Source organism: Episyrphus balteatus, chromosome 1 (assembly GCF_945859705.1).
Source record: "Episyrphus balteatus chromosome 1, idEpiBalt1.1, whole genome shotgun sequence".
NCBI classification, from domain to species: domain Eukaryota; kingdom Metazoa; phylum Arthropoda; class Insecta; order Diptera; family Syrphidae; genus Episyrphus; species Episyrphus balteatus.
Window position 1 is genome coordinate 138,110,504 of NC_079134.1, and position 27,463 is coordinate 138,137,966.

At 29.4% G+C, this 27,463-nt stretch overlaps 1 protein-coding gene and 1 long non-coding RNA gene across 3 annotated transcripts; both read right to left on the reverse strand.

Moving 5' to 3' along the window:
- Positions 1-2,245: 2,245 nt before the first annotated feature.
- On the reverse strand, positions 2,246-20,375 carry LOC129905645 (cyclin-dependent kinase 6). Of its 2 annotated transcripts, none has more exons than XM_055981175.1 (6): positions 7,819-7,861; positions 7,528-7,696; positions 3,667-3,802; positions 3,275-3,603; positions 3,070-3,205; positions 2,246-2,984 (listed from the first exon to the last, which is right to left on the reverse strand). In XM_055981175.1, exons 1-6 carry the CDS (start codon positions 7,844-7,846, stop codon positions 2,901-2,903), a joined length of 882 nt encoding a protein of 293 aa, XP_055837150.1. In that variant the 5' UTR covers positions 7,847-7,861; the 3' UTR covers positions 2,246-2,900. The 2 variants fall into 2 exon arrangements, with proteins under 2 accessions (XP_055837150.1, XP_055837149.1); XM_055981174.1 differs by lacking the exon at positions 7,819-7,861 and adding an exon at positions 19,941-20,375 and having other exon boundaries at positions 2,250-2,984.
- A 4,772-nt stretch (positions 20,376-25,147) lies between these two features.
- Positions 25,148-25,718, reverse strand: LOC129909233 (uncharacterized). The gene is made up of 3 exons (XR_008771430.1): positions 25,613-25,718; positions 25,386-25,548; positions 25,148-25,328 (listed from the first exon to the last, which is right to left on the reverse strand). It is a non-coding gene; the product is annotated as an uncharacterized LOC129909233 (long non-coding RNA).
- Positions 25,719-27,463: the final 1,745 nt, after the last annotated feature.

The window sequence follows — 27,463 nt, forward strand, 5'->3', positions numbered from 1 at the left end:
TCTAAAGAAAACCTCAAAAAATCAAATTCAATTCATCTTATGAGGTTTGCCAAAATAGGGCCAAAATAGGAACATTAAAGTCGTGTTTTTGTGATTACTCAGTACTAAGCTTAGTATACTTTTATACTTTAAACAACAACAAACTACTACTACTTTTATGTTTACTGAAAATCCTTAAACCTGGTTCGCAGATCGAGATAAATTTTAGCTCCTATAAAAATTATCAAAAAAAATTAGCCGAGCTAAAATTTATCCCATACATATCAGCTATAATTTGTATGGGAGCTAAAATTTAGCTCGGATCTGCGTACCAGGCAGAAAAAAAAAATTCCCGGTAAAACCTAGTTCCTACGAAGTTGGAGCGAAAGAAAAATGTTCACGTCTCCAAAGTCGACAGCGGAAATGCTAATGAAAAAATATCATCAAGTATTATGCCAAAGTCAAAATAAAAAAAAAACACAAATTAGTTTAAAATCAAGAAAAAATAAATGAAGAAATAAATGAAATAGAAATGAAAAAACTGTCAACACAGCTCTTTAAATCAAGAAAAATGCCCAGTACAATAAAAAGTATGTGACAATTGAGTGGAAACTCTACAATTTTTCTCTAGAGCTTATGGAAAATTTCGTTTCGCTTTAGATCCGCACTAGGCTTTAACCACAACAACAAATTCTTTTGCTTATCCTTGGCAATCATTTCTTGTTGTTTGCCCAGCAAAATTTGCTGAGCTTAGTAGTAAGTACTGAAAGACCACAACAACACCTCTTAACTCAATAAGCGATAGTTTTACGATACAATAATCAGGAAAAACGATGGTCACGACTTAAAACAATATATACAAATGGTCAACAACTTTTTGATACGAACATTCATGCAACTGTGTTAACTCTTGGCTGACCCTGACTGGTAAAATGATAAATGTGGTAAACTAACTTACCGTCAAACCCTTACAAAATTTTTACACATTTACCACTTTATCACATTTACAGGTTTACCCAGAGTTTACACTTCATGAATACCACTAATAGCCCTGTTCCATTGGAGGTGGTAGTTTACTAATAGTAGATCTTTTGGTTAATATGTATTTGTAATTTTTTGTACTTATCAGTCAAAAATGCTGTAAAAAAATGGGATTATCGTCGGTCTCATAAGGAAACCTCGTAACTCCACCTTTTCTCGAAAATGACTTTTGAAAGCCATTTTTCAAAAAATATGTCAGCGGAGCTACCCAGAAAATTTGAAGTCATTCCGAAAATGCTAAATAGACTTAAATTCAAATTTTGTAAAGCACTTTACTTCCCAAGTACTCTGTTGTTTCTCTTTTGTCTCTCCTCTAAAATTTTGATTTTGGGAGTTACGAGGTTTCCTTATGACGTTATGTTGTTTTTGAAATAAACAATTCAATTTCAGTACTAGGTAACTTGCATGTGCTAATAGATAGCGAGGTCCAGTTAAGAGTTTTTATGGTTACGTTTTGGCCAGTGAGTCGGTGGAGGCTTTCTTTTTTGACAACAGCATGAAATTTTTTGTTTGCAGTAATAATTTACCCTTAAACACATTTTGGCCGTTTCCGTTTCGATGCTCACAGAAGCGCTACTGACATCACGATACGTTCTTCCGATTATACTTGTGCACTTTTGGACTCTAGTATCTACTGCAAAGTACTTCTGGTTGCATTCAACTCCGTTTTCTTCTATAGAAAATCTGTTAAGTGATAAAAAGTATTTTGCAGTAGTAGATCATGGAGCTTAAAGAGACGGCCAATATTTATTCATTCTACAAAATAATAGGACATTATAAGCTAGCGATAATACTCTTGCAATGAGTAATTATGAAGAAAAAATGTTAAGTTTTCAAAACATACCCTTTTATTTATTTTTAATAAAAAAATCAGCCTCCTGAAATTAAAAAAAAAAGGCAAAAAAGAAGAACAAAATAATGCGATTCTGAACGTTGCTTTTTTATTGAGCAATAAATTTTATTTTTTTTTTGTATTTAATAAGGATATCATAACTATATAGTTACCATTAAACAATTATTTACTTTAATTATTATTAAGTAACTTAAACAATTACTGTCCTCCATAAAAAGAATAACTTAATACATACAAATTACAGAGAATTATTATTAATTAATTAATTTAAGTGCGTAATTACAAAAAAAAAAAAGAAATGCATTATTCAATTAAATTTACTGCTAAGCAATTGCATCAAAACTACATTTAAATACAAAAAAAAAAGAAATATTTAATAATATTACATTACAACTATTTTATTTTTTTTTTTTTAATTTAACTTTAAGTGAACGAGAGAATAGCAGTTTTATTGTATAATTATTATAACGAAAAATTGAACACACTTGTTACGAAAAGAATTTATTTTTATTTTTGTATTACCTTAATATATGGGCTATTTTATTTTGTATATCAGTCATTTATGGTGGGTGGCTGCCAGACAACAAATTATTATTATAATTATTGTTGTCTGACAGTAAATTAAATTTATGGATTACAGATCTTAAGGCTATGTCAGTTTTGTGTCTATTGTTAGCGGTTTGGAGGATTTGGTTAGTCATCTGGTCTATTACAGTACAAGGTATGAAGGTATATGTTTGTATAATTTATATCACAACATTTTTTTTTTTAGATAGTTTTTAACTTTTAGCTTAAAAATATAATTTTTTTTTGTTTTTTTTTAAGTGATTTTTTCACATTCTCTTATTTTTCTTTTAGTATTTCTCTCTTGTTTTGCGTTCACACTCACAAAAAAAAGAATATCAAAAATATGTTATTTCATTCTAAATCTAATAAATAATAGTATAACTATAAACAAAGAATTAACATTAACAAAACATAAATATTACTCCCTTCTAAGAACAATTTTAAATTATGTTTGAGCTTGTTAAAGCGGTTCCTGGTGAAAGTATTCATGGTCGAGACTTGATAAGGCTGATGGACGACATCTGTGATCAAATGATAACATTTTCTGTAAACAAATAAAGCAAAATAGGTATTATATTGAACTTCTGATGAACTTAGTATGAAGAAATAATCAAATTTTAAGTACTTACGCTTAACAGGTCGTTTGAATATTCACAGAGGTTAGGACAAAGGTCTCTAGGTTGTTTTGGAGGTCTATTTGGAAAGTGATCGCGAGATAAAGAAATCTCTCTTGGCCACTGTTGTGCACTAGGTCTTCCTGTTAATCTAAAAAATAACAACAAATTCATAAAATCATAAATAACTTTATTATTACATTTATTTTTTGTTACTTACTCGAATATTTTATCTAATTGATTGGCCTCTGAACTGCCAGGAAACAAAGGTTTTCGTGTAAACATTTCAGCAATAATACAAGCTGCACTCCAAATATCAACCATACTATTGTAGGGTTGTCCTAAAAGTACTTCTGGAGCACGATACCACAATGTAACAACAACTGAAGTTAACCTCATTTCGAAGTCATATGATTTGGCCAAACCAAAGTCGGCAATTTTTAAGTGGCCTTGTGATGAGATTAGTAGATTTTGTGGTTTTAGATCTCGATGGATTATTCTGTGTGAGTGAAGAAAATCCACACCTGTTAGAAGTTCACGTGATAAACGCTGAAAATGTACAAAAACTGAGTGTTTAAAATAATGTCTTTTTGTAAAAAAATTAATACTTACTTGAATTGTGATAGGTGGCATTCCTGATTTTGGTAAACGTTCTATCAAATCGGAAAGATCTTGTTCTAAGTGTTCGAACACTAAGAACAAAACAAGCTGTCCTTCTCTTTCTAGTAACTGACATACTTCTAGGAGTCTGTAATTGAAGATAACATTTGTATTCCATTATTCGTTAAAACTGAATTCAATAAAGGTATTACAAGCTTAAAAAAAAAAACAATAATGAATGGTTCTTAAATATCAATACATTGATTTTAAAATCATATGAATTGTTATAATTGTTAATTAACGAGACTATTATACTGCCGTATTAAGCAAAAAGAGCGCATGAGCCAAAAATCCAAAATTGAGTTAAAGGCATATTTGACATCCTGAAACAATTCCTCATTTATATGTTAACTAAAAACAGCGCATTTTCAATTCCAAGTGGCTCAAAATAGTCAATGAAGATGAGCACCAATAGAAAAATGCATTTATTACTACCTCTAAAAATTAAAAAAAAAAATTAGATACGCATTTGGGAAGCTTAAACAATAGATAATTATTGTGTAAACTAAAAATTATAATTTTCCTACTAAAAGTTGCTTAATATCATTTTTGAAATTGAGCACATTTACAATTCTCAACCTTTTCCCTTGCCAGTAAAATGCATTTATCTCAAAACTACAAAAATGGATATGCGCCCTTTTTGCTTAGCACGGCAGTATAGACAATGATGGTTAAGATTTAAAAAGAAAAATATTAATTGAATAAATATTCGGCCCTATTGTAGGTTTCAAGTGAACAAGATTACACTCCGAAAAATTGTACTAGTTTTAAAGAAATGAAACGATTTTCTATGAAGCCTGTTTGTCCCAGTGAATTCATACATACGTAGATGAAATGTGTACCAAATGAAACCACTTTTCACAAAATATGCTATTTCAAAGTCTACTATTTTGGTCTTTTTGAACAATTTTTCTTTTTCAAATTCAAAATATTGAAAAACAACCGAGATTTTCCAGTAGAATACTCCTCTTTAGATTGTCCCTTGCACAAAAATGTGTTTCAAGCAAAGACTCATCTATAGGGTCTTCCTTTTTGATAAAAATAAAATAAATAAATAAATAAATAAACTTTAAAAAATGTCACATAGGTCCTAAGCGCTACAATTGATACCTTTATCTTTTTTGTTTTGTGGATTTTGATAGTTTTTCCGACTGAAAATCTTACAAAAATGATGCAAAAACCAAAATCTGGTTAAAATTGAATTGTTTAACTCTTTTTGAAAACAAATTGCACTAGTGAGAGCAGAAAATACTTTGAATACATCAATTCTACAAAAAGTGACTACTATAGTTTTTATAGCATTAGTTTTAAAGCTTTGAGTTCAAGAGTTTTAAAATGGATGCGAACAATTTACTAAAGCCAAATCAAAAAGGGGAGAAAAGTGTCTACTTTGATTTCGTACAATTTTCATCCGTGTACGCATTACGTAATTTTATTTACTGGTATATCTATATTTAATTATCTTTTGTTTTATAAAAAATTATTTAATTATTTAATATTGTTATAAATAATTATTTAAAAATTTTTTTTTCAATTTTGTACCTAAAGGATAAATGAAATTTATTTGATATTCCCTGAGAGTTTCTGGGTCCTTATTGTACAGATGCTGGACTTCGGAATTGTATCCCCCTTAAAAATTGTATTATGATATTATATTTTTAAAAGATAAAACATCATAAAATATTGGTTACCATAACCAAAAAAACGCATCGAACAAATGCGCAAAAATGCGAGCAATGAAAACAAAACATAATTCATGTACTATTTTGTTGTTTTAAAACATCATTTAACTTTTTGCAATAGTTCTATCTTTGCCAAAAATCTAAAAAAAAAACAGCAATTTCTGATCATTTATCGTGCTTTAATCGATTTAACACTTCATTTCCCGTTTTAATCCCAAACTTCCCTATCACCTATCATACACGAAGTAGTAACGGAGTTATAAATACCAGAGTTATATGCGTCAAAAACTGAAGTTATAAAAATCCGAAGTTATGAAAGACCGAAGTTATGAAAAACCAGAGCTATAAACACTAAGCTATAAAACGTGTTTTTTGGTTTAGGAGGAATGTACAAAAAAGCTAGAGCGTGTAGGTTGCGTCAAGACAAGAAAAAAATTGTATGGGACGGGGGTGTATATTCCCAATTAAATATTAAAAATCAACGGTTACACCAACAATAACGTGCTGTACTTTATTGTAAAGCCAAAAACTTGGGTATATAGAATACCCATATCGTAAACGGCTCAATTAATTTTATTCAAATCAGGAAAATTTTTCAAATACATATTTTATTTCGTAATAAAACAAATTAAATAAAGATTTAAGGCAATGAAAGAATCACTTTACAAAGCTAAAAAGTCAGAACAATTTTTTTCATCCATATGAATTGAAGTTCCAATCTATGTATAATACAAAATAAATCTTCTTATAAATCATCTCATGCCGGTGGAAAACCCGTTTTAAATCTCAAGTTCTAAATCTTTTTTAAGGTTGGGTGGAACGTGGAAAAGTAGCAATACTGCTTTTTTTTTAGTCATGTCTATGAATTGTTTTCCAAAGTACATACCTTAAAATAGGAAATACCTTGCATAAAGTCCATAACGTACCTAGACTACCTATCTGGCAATTTTGCTAACGAAAACGCTCTGTACAACAGCTTTTACATAAAACTTGTATAATTTAGTAATGAAACAAACCTTTTGTTATTTTTTAAGTACAAATTACAAAATATTTTGTAACATCGCAAGTTTCTTAAACTGCAATCATTCATGTAGGTAAGTTGAAATCAAATGTTTCATATGTACAGGTACACTATGGCGTATTCGTAACTATAATTTGTGTGCGAAACACATTCGCCATCAAATAATTTCAAAACAACAAAAAACCAAACTGTCTACTTGTTTTATTCTCTCTATCATTTTTAACGCCATCTATTTTCCTTACACATAAGTTTGTGCAAAAAAAAATCAGCAAACAACAAAAGTTATTCGCTAGCCTTGTTATCTCGCTCATACAACACAATAAAGAATCCTACACATTTGCATTCTATATAACGTCTTTTAGTATGCGATCATTCCAGTGACCAACACAATCCAAAGTAACCTAAACACACACATGCTTAGAATTCATTTACTTTCCAGTTCTCTCTACTCTCTTACAAATTAATCTCTCTTACTGTCTCTCACACACGCACATTTCTATTCTCTTCAAAATTCTGTTCGTCTCTTTGAAAGCAATTTGGCTAACAGCTGACTTCTACACACATATACACATAAATGTGAATATAAACAACAGGCTTTATCTATTTTCAGCATTCATCAGATGGTATTTTGCAAAAAATGTTTTTTTTGTTGTTTCTTTTATTGTTTGTCCCCAACTTACTAATACAATCAAACTTGCCAAGCATCTGTTCGATCAAAACACAACTATACAATACGAGGTCTATTTATTGTGTACTGTATCCGTCAATTCGTAATAATTTTTTCACATTATTCCACTTCCCCAAGTTGTTTCTGTTTTTTTTTTTTTTTTTTTGTCTACATTATCTCTTTTCGCTTTGAACACTTGAACAGTCACGATTCACGAAACGATACAACGCAACGGGGCACTGTCGCCAGCATCACATCTCCTTGTCTCATATTGTCAAAATTCTATTTTTGATTTTTATTTTGCTTTGCTTTTTTTTTGTCTTTATCTCAATCGACAACCACAGTAATTAAAATAATAATAAAGTGTAGGTAGATGCATGCAGGCAGGTTCCTTTTTATATACACAAACAAATAATAATAAAAATAATCATATATATACTCACTTAACAATGTTAGGATGTTTTGATGCGTCCAATTGTTTGAGTAACGATATCTCTCGCAGCGTTGACATTGGCACCCCATCGTCTGTAAGAGCAACACGAACTTTCTTCAACGCAACAATATTTCCGGGATTATTAAGATCACGGGCTCTGTAGACAGTCCCGTAAGCACCTTGAACGAAATAGACAAGAGAGACACACATGAAAAACAAGAAGAAAGTACCTTACTCAAATCATAATAAGAAAGAACAAGATGGAGAAAAAAAAAAAGAAAGAAAAATAAACCACACCGACAGGAGAATAGTAAAGAGGTCATTGCCATCTCTTGGGAGCTCTGTTGGATTCTCCCCTAGTACCTATAACAAAATATAAGAACAAGCAAAGCAACACATATCCAGCGCAATGGCATGGTCGCTCATAGAGCTCTCTATCCGTCTTCTGGTTTCTGTTTCTGGTGTCTGTGATCGATATGATGCGAAACAGACAGGTGGTGTTTGCCATTCTGATTATGGATTCACCTCTAAAGGAGAATTAGCTTTTATGTGTATTTGCGCGGTTATGCTTTGGATCAATGATCATGGTGAAACAAAGAGAGTTCCTTGCTGGTTTTGTTTCTGAAGGTTCTTCGTTAAAGATCAAAAGATCATGACATAAATTTTTGTGTCATCCACAAACTCATCGCGATATTAGGTAATGAAAGATCAATGTTTTTCCGACTACGGACGGAGAACGGAAGAAGAGGAACATGATCGAAACTTGGAAAAACAAACAGTTTTTCGTTTGGTAAACAAATCGATCAATAATAAAATTACCGAAATAAGAGAGTGCTATTTCATGAGCTCCCGAATAATTCTTTTTTTTGCTTTGTTGTTTAGACCAACAGCTGTTTGTTTAAAATACCACAATATACTAATTGTGAAGGTCAGGGAAGATGGGAATGCGAATAAGTATGGGAATATTTTGTTTTAAAGCTTTGTTTGTTTAAGCAGGTAGGTGTTTACGAATGAAATTATAATGAAAACTGAATAAACTTTTTTTTTCTTTTTTTTTAATTCCCATGTCGTGAGTTAATATTACTTTGTTTAATTTAATTGCTTAGGTGTAACTTTGAAACCTCAGTTAATATTGAAATTAAAAAAAAAAAAATAAATTTCAAACTTTGTTCGAATGATTTAAGACCTCCAGAAACGCACTGAAGAAGAATTAAGTTGGGGTAGGTCACAGCTTTGCAATCCAATGGGAATGTTTTGTTCGTCTCTTTTGCTCTTATTAAGCTTATTAAAGCAGAAGAGAACATTCAATTTCAGATGTAGTTGTATTTTTCATTCATTAATTTGTTTTATATATTTTTCGGAAAGAATTGAGAAACACAATTAGGCAGATATTTCTTGGGTATTTCTAACAATATAAAGTGATTAATTGCAATGAATAGAAATAAAAGTTTTATGACAAAAAAAGAAAAACCTATTATTTTAATAAAAAAAAACTTCATCTTGAATGAATTTGAACTCAAAAACAAATATGCAGTTTGATTTTATCTAAGATACATTTTAAGAAAAATATTCAAAATCGTTAAAGCTGTTAAAAAAAATAATTTTGTATAAATAATTAAAAAAAAAATAATAAATAAACTAAAGTAAAGTAAGTAGGTGCCTATGTGCCTATGCATTTTGTAGTAATTACATATTATAAATCAACATCTAAAAATAAAATTACAAAATAATTCCACGCCCCGTTTTCGAAAATTTTATTTAAAAAAAAGAATAGAATTACTATAATACTATGTTTCCACCTACGTTAAATACGAGATTTAGCTAAGTAGATTTAAAATAAATCTCGAGATTTATTTTAAATCTACTTCGCTAAATCTCAGATTTGGGTTCACCTACCCTAAATCTAAGATTTTCACCTACTTTCAATCCGAGATTTAGAATAAAACTCGAGATTTGTGCTAAATCTCGGATTTAGGGTAGGTGGAAACGTAGTATAAGAAAAATCCAAAAATTAATTTTTTCAAAATTTTATGTTTGGTTATTAAAGCTATCGGTGAAATTATAATAATGATTTTCGAAAAAAAAAATTTTAACTAAAGATAGTCCTTTTCTAAGAATTAAAATTTGAATTTTTTCATCAAAAAACTTTTGATCTTTTGAGCCGATTTTCAGAATATAAAACTTTTCCAAAATTGATATATGTATCCATTGATATATGAGTACCATTATTTAGTGAAACAAAATTATGAAATATTATAATAATCTTTTATTTTTTGGAAAATTCTTCGGAATAATACAAATTAGTAGAGCACTAAAGTTTCGAAAAAAGTTTAAATTTTTGAGAAAAATAAAATTCAATTTATCTGAGCATGAATTTTTTTGGAAAATAAAATAAACATTTTTTTATTTTATAATTTTTTTTTCGAAAATTATGAAAACAAAAACTGTTTAGATTTTTTTGTATTCATAGATCACTTACGTAGGTGTACCACTACCCGGCCAATCGCCAGTTTCCAGCCACATTTTATTAAATTAGCTGTGTTTTTTTTGGCATTGCTATCCGTGCTTGCATTACAATTTTACAAAAAAAAAAAACAATTAAAATTTTACAATTTAAATTACATTAGAATTTTTACGAAGTGTATCAATTTACGTTTACCATTCTCTTGGTGCGTTCATATACATTTTTCTAGCTCCGTGAAGATAGAACTGCGACCTCAAATTTTTGAACCAAATTTGTCTAATTCGTTTTTCCACCGTTTGTCCATGTTTGTTCACCCAAAATTTTCGTTTGTCCACCCTTCAAAAAAATTTTAGAGCAATTTTTTTTTTTTTTTATAGGAAGTCTGAAAAATGAAAAATTGTCTAAAACGCTCAAATTTTCAGATAGACGTATAAAACAAACTGCAATCGTTTGTCCACCTCAAGTTCTATATTCATACCAAATATTATCGTTTTTCCACCCCCCGTTTAGGAGCAATTCCAAAAACTGAAAAATTGAAATTAACCTAAAATTCCTAAAAATCAATTTTTATCAAAAATTCAAACTGCCGTCGCACAGTGGTACCGGTTTCTAAGAAGGGCGGCCATAGGAGATTTTGGTTAGGATAGCAACAAAATATACTTGAATATGTGTGAGAATATATTTTTTTAGCAATAAAAAATGAATTAATTTAAAAACAATTGTTTTATAAAGAAATCTTGTATATATTTAATAACAAAATGTAAAAAGAAGCCTTGAATCTACATACAAACAAATGATAAGTTATTTTTTAAAATTATTTATTTGGTTTTTTTTTTTTCAATTTCAGTCATAATTTTTATGTTACATTTCAGATTTAAAGCTTGCTTAATATCATATATTTTTATAAAAATATGTGCAAAAACTTAAGGAAAACATAAAAACTTAAAAAAAAAAAAAATTTTTTTGAAAAAGTTTTAAATATGAGAAATATGGGTAAAATTGAAACAATGAGTGTGAAAGAGTCAGTCGTTGCCCGTCGCACTTATTCGCAGACAGATTCAATTGTTTAAGAAACTACACGTGCTAGAGAAAATTTATGTATATGAATCATGTATTTATATTGATGACAACATAGTTAAAAGTTTCGGTAAAGTGAGAAGAAAAACAAAAGTATGGAATTTGAACCTGTCCTTTTCTAGTCTGTTTTTTATTGAAAATTTTAAATAAAATAGAATTATAAACTCTTTAAATAAAGTACATACCTTCAACTTTAAGTTCCATAACAAAAAAAAAACTTTAAAAATAATTTTAACCGAAAAATACACTTAAAAGTTTAAGTTGATTCGGGACCAAAAATAAAGCATTGAAATCAGACTTTTTTCGACAACTTTTCATGGTCGATATGAAAAGTTCCGTTATTTTCTCAAAATGTCTGTTATGCAATCTTAAAGAATAGGCTTTTTATAACAAATATAACGAAAAATGACGTCATTATATTGACATCGATATTTCGGCCTATGGCCTACTACGGAACCACTGTGCGTCGTTTGTCCACCTCGAGTTCTTTACGTATACCAAAAATCATCGTTTGTCCACCCTCTGTTTAAGAGATATTTCAAAAAGAATTTTTTTTATAGCAACTCTCAAAAAAGTACGCATACATACGTGTACCTCTACTGAAATTTAAAAAGTCCTCAAAAATTATTTTTTTTTTTCAAAAATGCAAACGGCAATCGTTTGTCCACCTCTAGAAATGTATACAAACAAAAAATCATCGTTTGTCCACCCTACGTTTAGGAGATATTCAAAAAACAAAATTTGTACTGAAAAATTCAAAGTCCTATAAAATCCCCAAAAAACGATGATTTTCGGTATACGTAAAGAACTCGAGGTAGACAAACGACAGCAGTTTGAATTTTTGAAAAAAATTGATTTTTGGGGATTTTAGGTTAATTTCAATTTTTCAGTGCAAAATTTGTTTTTGGAATTGCTCCTAAAGGGGGGGGGGGGGGTGTAAAAACGATAATATTTGGTATGAATATAGAACTTGAGGAGGAGAAACAATTGCAGTTTGTTTTATAAGTCTATATCAAAATTTGAGCGTTTTAGTCAACTTTTCATTTATCAGACTTCCTATAAAAAAAAAAAAAGAATTTGCTCTAAAATTTTTTTGAAGGGTGGACAAACATGGACAAACGAATTAGACAAATTTGGTTCAAAAATTTCAAGGTCGCAGTTCTGGCTTCACGGAGCTCATTTTTCTTCATTGTTGATATTTGGGAAATCCTACTGCGGATAGCTTCGCCAAAAAACACGCCTATTCTTAATTATGTATACTAAGAAAATTAAACATTATTTTCAATAGAAAATTATTGGTAACAAACAGCAACTGTTATGCAAGTTGCAAGAAAACATTACACTGGTCAACAAAATTTAACTTTTTTTTGCCACAAGAACCAAAATATACTTTTCTAGTATTTTTTGGGGTGCTGAATCCGAATCAGAAGTCAAAAAAAAATTTGATTGGCCTCCCTTTTTGAAATATTACCGTTATAAAATACTAAAAAACGTCATTTTGGCTGTTTTCGATGTTCTGTTTTTATGTGGGGTAGTTCACTATAAACAAATTTGTAACGGTAATTATAAGAACAGATATTCTCCTTTCAAAAACTGTTTAAATTTTCGTGATATCTCTTTTGTTGCTCGAGATATCTTAAGTTTCAGTTAATAAGCCAAAGAGAAACTAAACTTAATCTAAAGTTTGAGTCACTGGTCACAGAAATATACTTTTCTTAAGGTTTTCGGGTTGCTGAACTCGAATTCGCAATCAGAAAAATTCTATTAGCCTTCATTCTTGAAATATTACCGTTATAAAATGCAAAAAAAAAAAGGTTTTTTTATAACGGTTATATTTCAAGAACAGAGGCCAATAGAATTTTTCTGATTGCGGATTCGAGTTCAGAAACCCGAAAACCTTCAGAAAAGTATATTTTGGTTCTTGTGGCAAAAACCTTCTTGGCCAGTGTTTTATTGCAATTAAAGATGTTTGAGAAAATTTCAATTTTTTCTCATCGGCTGTTTTGGTCGTAATGGTGTTTTAATGAAACAACAATTTCATTAGTTTCCCGACGTTTCGATGGTGATTGTCACTTCTTTTATTTACGAAATATATAAATTGAATAATTATAAACATTGGAACAATATGGTGAAACAAAGTGATTAAACTTACAATTTTTAACAATATTATTTGAATTTAGGTAAACATAACAAAAAAATGTAACATTTAGTTGAACAAGTTAAACTGTAACTAATAACTAAGGCGATGGATCATATTTATTATTCAAGAGCAATTGAAGTATTTAAGTATATTTAGTTACAGGATCTAAATAATGAAAAGAGATGATTTTAATACAATTCAACATGCAAAACGATCCTTAAATTGTGCAAATTATGTATATACTTCAAAACAAAAAAAAATAACATTTTTCATTTCCCTCGTAAATGAACCATTGCTACCTCAAATCACTGGGTTATAATATTTATAATTTTGTTTTATACATGACCTTTTAACATTGCAATTGCTCTTCATTGAAGAAAAAACGGAAAATTAAACAAATATGTTATTAATGTTAAAAATAGAATGCAATCAAAAGTGACATTTTGCCACAATATAGCTCATTAAAAATTAGGCTGCATAAACAAAATCAAGAATAAAAGATTGTTTTATTGGATGTGTTTAGTCAAGTGTCACACTTCGAGATGTTCTTAATAAATTTGCTTGCAAAAATAAGCAATATTTTAAGAACTCAATACTTTTGTACACAATGGTTATTTTCTTTGCAATGACAGACTTTTTCGTTAGAGATAATTTCAATGTCATATTGTAGCCTTGAGTTGTGAATTTTCATGTTTCAAGAACTGTGGTGCCAGAGAAAGGTGTAGCTTCATCAATTATTACTAAAGAAAACAGTTGTTTTAAACAACCTTAATTGTTGCTATTAACACATTTAATCGATTAAAAATGTAATTAATTACCTAGTAAGAAACACGATAAAGTTAAATAAAAGCGTTTTATTTATGTCTCTCAAGTTAGCAGAGCAAGGTCAGCAGAACATATGTTTTGTTATTGGATCTTTTAGTGCTTATTAAGTGCTAATTAAGTGCCCCAAAATTAAATTAAGTGCTCCACTACTTTTGGAGAAAATTAATGTTCTGCTAACTTGATTTAAAGTTAGCAGAGCAATTACCCGAAAATCCGCTAAACTGCTCGTAGAAAAATCGGGTTTGGTATAATATTTAGGTGCTAATTAAGTGCTCTACGAATCCCAAAAAAAAATTTCCAAGAAAAATTTTTTTTCCAAAAATAATTTTTTTTCTGTGATTTTCGAAAAAAAATTTTTTTTTTTTTTCAAACTCTCTCAAATAATTAAGTGCTTAACTAATATAAGTTAAGTACCCCATTTTCCGAAGAATTTTCCGAGATTTTTCATTAAAAAAAATATTTTCATTTTCCATACAAATTCATGTTCTGCTAACTTGAATTTTGATTTTTTCAAAAAATTCCACTTTTTTCGACAAAATTCGAATTGAATAATTAAGTGCTCGACTAATTTGAATTAAGTGCTCCATTTTCCGAAGAATTTTCCGAGATTAAAAAAAAAAAAAAATTGTCATTTTCCATACAAATTCGTGTTCTGCTAACTTGAATTTTGATTTTCTCAAAAAATAAATTTTTTTTTGACAAAATTCAAATGGAGTAATTAAGTGCTCGACTAATTTGAATTAAGTACCCCATTTTCCGAAGAATTTTCCGAGATTTTTCATTAAAAAAAAAATATTTTCATTTTTCATACAAATTCGTGTTCTGCTAACTTGAATTTTGATTTTCTCAAAAAATTAATTCTTCCGAAAATGGGGTACTTAATTCAAATTAGTCGAGCACTTAATTACTCCATTTGAATTTTGTCAAAAAAAAATTTATTTTTTGAGAAAATCAAAATTCAAGTTAGCAGAACACGAATTTGTATGGAAAATGACAATTTTTTTTTTTTTTTAATCTCGGAAAATTCTTCGGAAAATGGAGCACTTAATTCAAATTAGTCGAGCACTTAATTATTCAATTCGAATTTTGTCGAAAAAAGTGGAATTTTTTGAAAAAATCAAAATTCAAGTTAGCAGAACATGAATTTGTATGGAAAATGAAAATATTTTTTTTTAATGAAAAATCTCGGAAAATTCTTCGGAAAATGGGGTACTTAACTTATATTAGTTAAGCACTTAATTATTTGAGAGAGTTTGAAAAAAAACAAATTTTTTTTTCGAAAATCACAGAAAAAAAATTATTTTTGGAAAAAAAATTTTTTTTGGAAATTTTTTTTGGGATTCGTAGAGCACTTAATTAGCACCTAAATATTATACCAAACCCGATGTTTCTACGAGCAGTTTAGGGCATTTTCGGGTAATTGCTCTGCTAACTTTAAATCAAGTTAGCAGAACATTAATTTTCTCCAAAAGTAGTGGAGCACTTAATTTAATTTTGGGGCACTTAATTAGCACTTAATAAGCACTAAAAGATCCAATAACAAAACATATGTCCTGCTGACCTTGCTCTGCTAACTTGAGAGACATGTTTTATTTTGTATGTAAAACAAAAACTTCGTCTCATTGTGCTAAAATCGTTATAAATTTAAGCGAGACACATTTTGTCAATGCAATAACAAATTCATTTATAACTCTCACCCAGAATGACTTGCATTGTTGCTGAATAGTCGAGAATCAATGAGTAATCGAAAATCTAAATTACACCAAAAAACCCAATTTAACCTGTTGATTATTTCACAACTTGATTACTCTCAACGGTAATACAACATGAGTTGGGATATATAAGTACATATAAAGAGGATCTTATGTAAGGTATGTTTGTCTTTATATATCCTAAATTATTAAATGCATTTGTATTTTATTCATTTGTGAAAAGACTGTTACCATAATAACTTTTAATTTATTTGAACACTCCCATCGAACCTGATCAGAGCGTGTTAATATTATAAATAAATATGCACACTGAATAATATCAGCTGTTTGCAAATAAAATGCTTAATTTTGATAAACACTTTAGTATTCAAATTAATCGTAATCTTGAGGTTTGATTAAAAAATTTCAATCTTATTTTCATAATCACACAAGCTGTCAAAAACAATGCAATCAAAATTTTTTATTTAGACAGACATAAAAAGGAATGAATATAAAAAGAAATTTATAAAAAGATTATACAAATTTGCTCTAATTTTTTAATCATCAGTAAAAATATCTGAAGAAAAATGTCAATAGGCCTTATTATGAATTCCATTCGTATCGGAAATTTGCTACGATTCCCGAAAAAATAATTACTGAATCCGTGAGTAATTGAAAATTTCATACAAATCCCCACCACAATCGAATTTTCTTCAAACTTGGTAGTAAACAGTTTTGGATAATTCCCTAGAGGACAAATGGAATTTTTGAATTTTCAGTTTTTCAGTACAAAATTTGTTTTTTTTTTGCATATCTCCTAAACATAGGTTGGACAAACGACGATTTTTGGTATACGTATAAAGAACTCAAGGTGGACAAACGACAGAAATTTGAATTTTCAGTAAAAAGTAACTTTTGGGATTTTTAAGGGACTTTGCATTTTTCAGTACAAATTTTGTATCCATTTCTCGAGGTGGACAAACGATTGGAAACTTTTTAATTTTCAGTACACTGTGGTGTATGATAATTTTTTATTTGTTGCTATAAAAAAATATCTTTTTGGAATATCTCCTAAACAGAGGGTGGACGTACGATGATTTTTGGTATGCGTAAAGAACTCGAGGTGGACAGCAGTTTGAATTTTTGAAGAAAATTGATTTTTAGGGGTTTTAGGTTAATTTAGTTTTTCAGTGCAAATTTGTTTTTTTGAATTGCTCCTAAACGGAGGGTGGAAAAAAATAATATTTGGTATGTATATAGAACTCGAGGTGGAAAAACGATTGCAGTTAGTTTTATAGGTCTATCTCAAAATTTTAGCGTTTTAGGCGATTCTTCATTTTTCAGACTTCCTATTTAGAATTTGCTCTAAAATTTTTTTTTAAGGGTGGACAAACAAAAATTTTGGGTGGACAAACATGGACAAAAGAATTAGACAAGTTTGGTACAAAATTTTTGAGGTCGCAGTTCTGGCTTTAAAAATGAACTTTTTCAAAACGTCATTTTCATGTTACTATAGTTTTGTGTCTATTGAAGATATCGAGTTGATTTAAAATATATTTTGTTGAAAAATATCTATTATTTGAAAAGTATAAGCCTCCTACATATAATAGCCAAGTTTCTGGAGACAGTCAAAATCCATGAAAAATCAGTAAAATTATCAGTTTTTCAAAAATTGTTCTTAATTCAGGGATAATAAATATGTATTCTTTTTTAAATATTTATTCAAAAATTACTATTCTTAAGCTTTAAAACACCGTTTCAAACAAAAAGATATCTTCAATAGACGCAAAACTATTGCAAAATAGATTTAAAGGTAGATAGTACCTACTATGTACCTATTTTATACCTCACCAAAAAAAAATTTTTGAAACTACAAAACAAAACTGACAAAAATTGACAACTCATAAGAAATAATCCATTCAGAAATCGTCACACAAAAAAAAAGCAGCAAATGTTATGTAGGTAATCATTAATCAATCCAACTGATAGTTTCGCTCTTCTTTTGAATACCTACCTACTTATTTACAAAGCTTATAAAAATTGTGTGTACCTATAAAAAAACATAAATATACAAATAACTTGTTATCATATCTGCACTACCACAATCTAAACACCCCCACCTTCACATAAAAAAAAAAAAAAAACAAAACTTAAAGAGAGAATCCCCCAACAAAAAAGTCTGTTGCACAAATAATATAAATTTTATTTGAATGAAATTCGCTTAAAGAGAAACAAAATAATCCATTTATACCACCTCCTCTACTCAATTTTATTTGATTCATCCATAGAAGCTGCTCACAACTTAAGCTCAGTCACAGGAGGAGATATCAATAAAATACAGTACAGTAGAGAACACAAGTAGAGTAAATAAAAAAAAATGTGTTTAACATCACTTGTGTGCGTGTGTCTTGTTTTATTTTTTATTTTAATTTCTTATTCAAAAGAGCAAGTGAACGTAAAAAAATAAAAAAAAAAAAAATTGCACAAACGTCATTTTTTCCTGTTTTTTTTTTTAACCCTCTACTGCATGAAATTAATATTAGCGGACGAAAAAATTAATAACTGCTTTACATGGGTTCTTTGGGTTGTTTCAAAACGGTTTACATAAAAAAAAATTGTTTAAATTAATTTGTTTAAAAAATTTGTTTATAAGCCAAATTTGGCTTCGTATGCATTAAGGGGTAAGAAATTTTACTAATTTTATTTATTCAGATTATGTAAAAAATACAATTAAAAATATCAAAAGATAAATATTTATCATTTAAAAACAAAACAAAGTAAAATAAATACATTGCATTACAAAAGGTTAATAATTAATTCAAATTTGGCTCATTTTAAGACATAGAACCGAGAAAAGCAATTTGTTTTTGTCCGTTATATATATTTTTTCTGGTTCACTTTTTTTCCACTGTCGAAGTAAGTCTTGCTCCAACATTTCCACCCACTCCCAGATCTTACAATAACTAAAAAGTAATTAAATGATTGAAAAATATTATAGGTGAGCCCCCCTCCCCCTAAAATTTTTGTGGTTACGCCGCTGGAAATGGGGTTAACATGAGAAAAATGTTTCTAAAAGCGAAGGGGCTCCATTTCTGAAGTAAAACATAGCTTCCAAGCAAATTAACAATGTGAAGAAACAAAATTTTCCAACAAAAAATTTTTACAAATTGTGTAGATTTACAACCCCTTAATGCATACAAGGCCAAATATGGCGTCCGTACTTTTTGCCCTCCCAAGACCAGGCCAATAATTTTTTTTCAATCAAAATTGGTTCATAAAATACACAATTAGACAATCGATCAAAAATAAATTTTTAATTCCACTTTACTTTACAAACAAACGCAGTAATTAACATTTAAAGTATGAATATATTCTACACTTTCGATTTCAATGCACAAGACTGATCGGCTCACCTGTGATCATAAAATACACCTTTATTTTGTATCGGACACACGAAAAAACTATCTCTATGGGTTCTCAGAAACACAAAGAAGAGGATTGTATTTAATCTTAACCATTTTTTTGTGACAGAGAAGAGAAAAGTGCATAAAAACAGACAAAACCATATTTGGCTTCGTATGCAGTAGAGGGTTAATATTCTCTCGCAGCTCAAAACATTCATTTGGTTTGATAGGAGTAGCTAAATGTTGTAGGTATCCGCTTGTTTGTGACGTGAGGTGTAAACTTAATCTTTGCGCTTTTACATCGTTAACTTTTTTTTTCTCTGTTTTTGTTATAAAATATGCCGCAAAAAAAAAAATCACCTACGTAATGAATGAAAGAGAAAAGCCGGTAGGATAGATGATTAGGTAGGTTAGGTAGATAAGGGGTATAATTATTATTATTATTTCGTCAGCAAAGTGTAACACAATTTTTTTTTGTGTTTTTTGTGTTTGTTGTATTTTTTTTTAGTGTGGGGTATATATTTATTGAGGTTAATTCTTTATTAAAGAGAGCGATACCTTAATTTTATTTTTTTTTATATAGTAGCTAGTTTAGGTGGTGGGTTATACATTTTTAATTATTTGTTTGTAGTTGATCTCTGATGTGTGAAATTGAAGTCAACTCAGAGATAACCGACATTTCTAACGTTTTGTATACCTTCCTATATTCGTAATTTTTTGGTTTCTTCATTTTTTTCTTTCTTTTTTTTTTTTTTTTTTGAAGAAAGGAATGTTTTATACAAAAAAATGGTATAGATAGAAAAATGTTGTTTGTATTTTTACCTGTTCCAATGATATTCAACTCTTCATAATTAGACAAGGCTCTCATTTGCAGATTTGGTGTTATTTGATTTGATGATGACATTTTCTTAGTTGTTTTTAGGGGAAAAATTGTAACACACACACACAAAAACACTGCACTGCTGGCTATTAGGCCACTCAGCTGCTATCTCTTTAGCTAATTAAACAGATATCTCTTTTGTTGTTGTTGTTTGGTCACCCCAAAAACACTACAGATCACACACGATACAACAACAATCAGCTAGTTAGCGGCTAGCTCCCCCAAAATCAAATAGGTATTTGGGAAAGATTTGAAATCTGCAACGATTGCGACGGTAGCAGACTAGCAAAAGCACACAGTCAACAACTATTTTGCTCACGAAATTTTTAATAAAAAATAAAATAAATAAATTAATAAATTTTTTTTTGAGACAAAAATGACACAGTAACGATTTGGCAAAGCCAACAATAGATAGATACGGTGCGTCGCCGGCTGGGCGATTGATGAAAAAAAAAAAAAAATCAACAAAATAGAAACCACAAATGAGCGAATTAAATGAAAGAGAATACCGAAAAACAGAAAACACTTAAAAACCCAGCGTCGGAGGCACAAACTCACAAACGAATCTTAACTTTTTCTCGGCAAAGATCACTCAATCTGCATTGAATGTATTTTATTTTTTTACAGTTATTCAATCGTCTCGATCGGTCTTCGGGGTAGGTAAGTATACAAGGAAGGAATAGAAGAACAAAAAAAAAAAAAAAAAACTGCACAATCAATCATGGAAGAGAAAGAGAGGAGGAGAACTTTCCCGGAAGTTTAAATACAAACATACAAAAAAAACGGATATAATACTTGTATAACGACACACGGGATTACCAAAAAAAACCGTACCAAAGTGAGTGTGACAAGCAGTAGCGCTGTAGAATGTCGTTATAGAAGCAAAAAAAAACTGATCTCTTGTGCGTCGCGTCAGCGTCACTTTCTTTCACAACACAACAAAAAAACACCAACGAACAAATTTTTTTTTTGACAATAAGCGAGACTAATCATATGAATGAGGGACGTCGTCCATATACCTATTATATACACTAGCTTATATACTTTTGGTATTTACGCGTGTATATATACAACACATATGTGAATTTGATGTACATATATGTAATATAAGAAACAAAAAAAAAAAAAGAATATTAATTGCAGAGAGATGGTGAAGCACTTGTGATTTTTTTTGCCTTCTTTCGTGTTGTTGCTATTTTTTGTTTTTTGAAATTAAATAATTTAAAACAAAAAAAAATATACCAACAAAAAGAAATAATACTGTTCTTTATTTGCTTTTTGTTTCTTTATTCGGTTTTTTTTTTCGTTTTTGGGGTAATTTTTTCTTAACACGTTTTGGTTTTCACACCACACTTTTTTTTTCGTCGTCTTCTAGGTACTTCTCTATATCACCACGAACCGGGTTTTATTTCATTTCAAGTTAACGGATTTCTTTTATAAGAAGAAAGATTAAAAAATTATAATTTTGTGTGTTGTGATGAGATATAAAAATGCACAGGAGGAAATTTCCGTATTTGTTGGATATTTTAATGGAAATAATTTTCGGAGCTCTATTATTTACAGAACATGCAGGTTGGTTGGATCAATTTTTTTCACTCAACCACACAAAATTTTAATTCAAGACACACTCTCGTCGTCACTCATGCCTCGATTTTGATGATTCCTTTCATACTTTTATACAACTACATTGATAGATGTTGACTGGAATAAATATAAGAAATTTTTTTATTGTGTATGAATGATCGTGTATGTGGGGTAATAATGAAATTCCCCTAATATAGAGATGGGGAAGAGAATTTTTGGCAATGTTCTCTTGAGAATTTTGTAGGTATTTTGTTGTGTTGATGAGGGGAAATGATACAAAAAAAATAATGATGGTGAAGAAAAATAAAATTGTGTTGTTGTTGAGGTGCTTCTGCTTAAAACCAGTTCAACCAAACAAGTTCGGATGAGAATTATTCTCTTTGTTGTGTACTCTTTATTATTTTGCAGCTGAATTAGAAAAAAAGGCAGGGATGTTATAAAGGTTTATGTATGGGATAGAGTGTGGTGAAATTGGAATGATGTTTTGGTTTGGATGATGGATAAATATTGGTTTAGAAAAAATATACGTTTTTCACCTTAGCAATGATGTGTGGTGATTTTGATTTGATTTGTTGAAAATGATGGAGCAAGCTTATTTTCTATGGTTTAAGATCAAAAATGCAAATAATTTATGTTTTTTTTTTTCAAATTATTAAATTGAAAATCGGCTAACAAACAATAGGAGGCAGTTTCTTTAAGAGTTTTTTTTTTAAAGAAATAACAAAAAAATAAAGTCATCGATAAAATTTGATATTCCTTGCAAGAATAAAAAAAATTGTCTTATCACTAACAATAAGCCAGATGAGAGCAAATAATGAAATCGGAAGGAAAAAAAGGAAAGGAAATCTTTTGTATATTTGTTTAAAAAATATTAAATACAGTCAAACTTCTTTATAACGAACTTCTTTATAACGTAATTTTCTCTATAGCGAATTTCATTTCGTTCCCCTTCCCCTTAAAAAACATTCCATACGAATTAGTTTCTTTATAACGAAGTTCCCTATAACGAAATTCTCTTTATAAAGAACTAATTTTTTTTGACCCAAGAGCAAATTCGTTTCTTTATAACGAAATGTCAATTTTCAAATTTGAAAAAAAGCTCACTAGATTTGTATACCGAGTTTTAAAAGGGAACTCCCCGTTTTGGCAAGAATTTTCTTAAAGTTATTGTATGTATGTATGTTTGGATGCATGAAAAAGGGTACATGTGTTTTAGAAATTGTACGCATATAGACAGGTGAATCGTTCGTTTGAGTTTACATTTTAAGTTAGCCAATCACAAGGCTATTTCGCTATGAGAGAATATTGATAAAATTAAAAGTGGAGAAAAGAAAAGTATGTGGCTGAAAAATTTGATGTGTCGTTTAGTACACTATCAACAATGTTAAAGAATTAACTAAAAATTTTAAAGTTATGATTCATGTGCATGTTCAATTTCAAAGTTGATATGTTTTAACTAAAAAATATAAATGAATAAATTTCCTTAAGATGAGTTCTTTTTTGTACCATATTATTTTAAAAGAACACATGCAGTATTAAGAAATAAATTTTCTATATAACGAATTTTTTATAAAACTTCTTTATAACGAAGCAATTTTTTGTTCCCTTGAAGGTTCGTTATAAAGAAGTTGGACTGTACTTATATTAGTTGAGTGTTTTGGTCTAGAACTTGGGAAGGATTAGTTGTTGCACTTCTGGCGTTCTCCGTTGGGCGCCAATGCAAACAGTTAAAACATTTGTTAACAGTTAGTAATTTTATTGGTTTTCATGTGGTGAAAATAAAATACGCTCGATTTAGATCTGCGAACTATATTCTTTAATGACCTTTAACTCCTCACAAAATTATCAGCTGGAAAGCTTGCGTTAAAATTAAATCTCTGGTTAGTTCGCACAGTGTGGTATTTTGGTCTAAAACCTGGCCAAAAATATTTGGGCACATTTTTCACATTAAATGACTAAAAAGTTATTTGGAAGGAAAATTTTTCATTTTCTTGGTAGAGTAAAACCCACTTAAGTGCTTACCTCTCGACTAGCCGTGAAAAAAAATTATTAAAAATCAAAAAATACACGTACAGTCGTGTGCTATAATTTTTCTTAAAGCTAGTAGTTTATTTATTTAATTTTGTTTTTTGACTCAAGTTGCAATATTATGGACCTTTTTTTTTATCATTATTTAATGACCTGGTAGTTTAGTCAAATACCAAAGAATTTATTCTAATAAATATCAAAGTTCCTAAAAAATAAATAAAAAAAACTGAAACATATTTTTTTCAGGGAAACCCTGTTTTTTTTTTTATTTGCATTAAAATTTGTTATTTAATTTTTTTTTTAATTTTTGACTGAATACATTATATCTCAAAAATATTGTGTCAAAATTGACCAAGTTATGAGTATTTTAATACTTTGCTTACGAATATTTATTCCAGAGTTCAAAACTTTAAATCGTTCTCCCCACAACTAACGTTTTCAAAGCCTCATAACTTCAAAACTACTGCAATGATTCTTTTGAAATTTAAAATACTATTTCTGTACATATTTTTGAAGGTATCCATTGAGAAATTTTCTCATTCATATAAAACATTTAATGGAATAATATATAAAAATCTATTAGTAATAGCCTGTTTTCACTAGAGCAAATGAGATGATTTCGATCAAATTTGCCAAATGAGGTTCGAAATGAGATGATTTCCCATACAAATTTCAAATTTGAAATGAGATAATTATCATCTCATTTCAACGAAATTAGCTAGGAAATTAAGTCAAATCGCCTGAACGCTCATAAAATTTCATTGTGAACAGGTCACAATTATGAATTTTTACCAAACGTCAATCTAAAAAAAATAAAAAAAAAACATAGCACATAGCGGTTAAATTAAATTGTGTATATTTTGTGTCGCGTCGGTAAATAAAAGTTCTTATAATTCAATTTTTTGAAGAAATTGAAGAAAACTGTGGTTTGGCAAATGATTCAACCTAAGCAAAACTTGATGTAAGAATATAAATGCAAATTTTCTCTCTCAATATACCTAATATTTATCCTTTTTATATATTAATTTACAGGATGAAACAAGAAATGCTCAACTTTTGTTTGAAGGCTACGAATAACACTCTTTTCTATAACTCTCGGTATACGACTGGCTTCCTACTCCGATGACAAAATCATCCAGATCGGGCTGGCATACCTGCCTGGCAACGAAGGACGTCCATACACCTGACAACGAAACCGTGTGCACCATTTCTGGGGAACACACACGAGCGGTTTATGACATAAGTTGGTGCCATCAGACCGGGGAAGCAACGGCGTGTGGATGATTACATCTACATTTTCAAGGAAGACGAAGGTTCATCAAAGAACGACCAACATTTTTGCTGGTCACTGCTGTGAACAAAGCGTATCTGCAAGACGTCAACTGTGTGAAATGGAATCCTTCAGTAGCTGGCCAATTGCTGTCGTGTAGTGACGATAGAAACATTAAGATTTGGAACTTAGTTGAATAGTTTTTTGTCCAAAAGAGAAAAAGTTAATTATACGTAAAAAAAAAAAATACGAAAAAATTGTTTTTGTTTTTATTCATTAAAAGAGGAGCATTCAAAGTTTAAAAGTGTTTTCTGGTCTTGCGGGAATCGAGCCCAATAACCAAGGAAAGTCTGTCCTGACTGGCATTGATGATCTTTGCCAAAGTTTTGGAGCAGCGGGACGGCATCATTTTGTTTTCTGGTTTGATGTTGATTAATGCTGTCACGAGCTGAAGAGTAAGACAAAGATTAGACTGAGTCTTACATATTTTCCATTCCAAACTCACCTTTGCAAGAGTATCTGCATCAACCTGCTCCATAATCATGTCCGAGGTTGGGTAAACGGTATAATGCCACAATTACCAAATGTTGGGTAGGTAATGATTTCTCTTTCCCTTCGACAGCGAGATTGCAAATGCTCAGAAAGTCAGAATAATGAAGAAGAAAAGGCTGGAAGTTTATATGCATATAAATGATAAACATATTTTATATAGTTATTAGAGAAAGTACAAACCTTTATCCAGAACCTCTTTGGATTATTCCATTTTATTAATTCTTTGATTAATTAAACATTTAAATGTGTCAATCGTCAACATATGCCTGACACGTCAAATTCAAATTTGAGTGTTGACACTTCTTGTCAGTCCAAATGAGATAATTTGTAGTGAAAACACTTTTTTGATAATTTGCTAAATTACCTCATTTGGGGTGTAGTGAAAACAGGCTATAAGGGTCGTTTTTTAAGGAGTTTTTTCAAAGGGTACTTTATTTTCGGAGGGGCAAACGCGGGCAAACTTTTGAAATGCAAGATTGTTTTACATATCCAGCAGTTTAATAATATATTAAATAGAAATCGTGTTTACCCAAATAGTACAAGTTGCAACTTATGATATACTTCACTAAAAAGTTATTCAAAATCAAAACCTTATTTAAATCTTGAAGAAAAGTGTTTCAAAACACAATTTTTACTTACATTTTTTCTGCAAGTCAAACAAACATTTTGGTTTTCATTCTATTTCAAAAATGTGTGTTGTAGAGAAGTGACCTATTCCGAAAATATTTTTTCTTGCATGTAAAAAACTTTATATTAGTCTTAATACAAGATTACAAAGTACAAATTTAATAAGCGTCGGTAATAAACATTGTTAATTTTTATAAAATCTATTATATCCTTAGGAAAACACAAAAAGAATTTTGTTCAGGGGCCCAATTCCGCAAGAGTTTTTCTGTGTGTGTTTTTCTCTGCCTTGTCCTTAAGGCAATTTACACGTTTTTTCGTGTACACAGAGGAATTCACTCTTGCGGAATTGGGTACCAAGTTTCTGAAATTTTTTTTTATTCAAAAACTATTTTTTTTTTTTCTCAAAAACTGGTTCTATTCTTATAATTTTTTTGTTCATTAAAAATATAGACTTAAATATAATAGTCCAATAACTAATTTAATTTTTTAATTTTTTTCAAAGACCACAGCCAGCAGGCAGATAAATTAAGAGAAGAAATACTATTTTGAAAAAGATTTCCAAAAATAAATCGGTTTACGAAAATTTTATTTCAGCTTCTTAATTTTACGCATTTGAACAAAAAAATATATCAATTAAACTGTACCTAGGAATCTCTTAAGCTCTTCTTTAAAATTATTTTTTTTATAAAAAAAATAAACATTTCGTTATTCAACAACAACATAATTTTAATTTTGACAACCTTTTCTTATAGAATTTCGTAAATTTAAAACACATCACTTAAAATTTGTTTTTAAAAACCTCTTTTATACGAAAGCATTTTATTTATTCCTGCAAATTTTATGCAGGACTTCAATATTTTATATGTGCATAAATATATCCTAATTTTTGGTAATTTAGAATTAGAATATCAAATTAATTTAGAAATCAAATTCAGGTAAAAATTCATAAATTCAGATGAAACAACTGACATATTGAAACTTGGAAAAAATGCGGTGGAAAACAGATATGAAAACAATGAAGTTTTTTTTCTAAACAAAATTGCTTTACAAAAAATCATTTAGAAGTGAATTATTGCGTGTGTATGATTTTCAAATCGGTTCTTAATAGTTTTATTGAAATTATATCTGTAAAATATAGTTTAAATTTTTTTGCTATGTTAATTTTAAATAAATGATCTTGGTCATTTATAAATAATTTCAATACTATAATTGAATGGGAAATTAAACTAATAGTAGATCTTGTACCTTTAATGCTTTAATACTGTGGTTTAGGAAAAAGATTTAAAAAAATCCCTCATTAAGGAAATTTGTTAAGCAAATACAACATCCATAATACAAAATGAGTGGAACTAAGAGTTTGTTTTACTTGGAAATATTTTATTAAAATTCCCTCTCATTTTGGGT

Bases quoted from the DNA above. Each gene is read 5' to 3' on its own strand.
- LOC129905645 (XM_055981174.1), bottom strand. From the start codon at position 20,022: ATGTCATCATCAAATCAAATAACACCAAATCTGCAAATGAGAGCCTTG. The intron at 7,697-19,940 runs GTAAAAATACAA...ATTTCGTTCAAG, and splicing joins GTTGAATATCATTGGAACAG to GTGCTTACGGGACTGTCTAC. The intron at 2,985-3,069 runs GTAAGTACTTAA...ATTTGTTTACAG, and splicing joins ATTCAAACGACCTGTTAAGC to AAAATGTTATCATTTGATCA.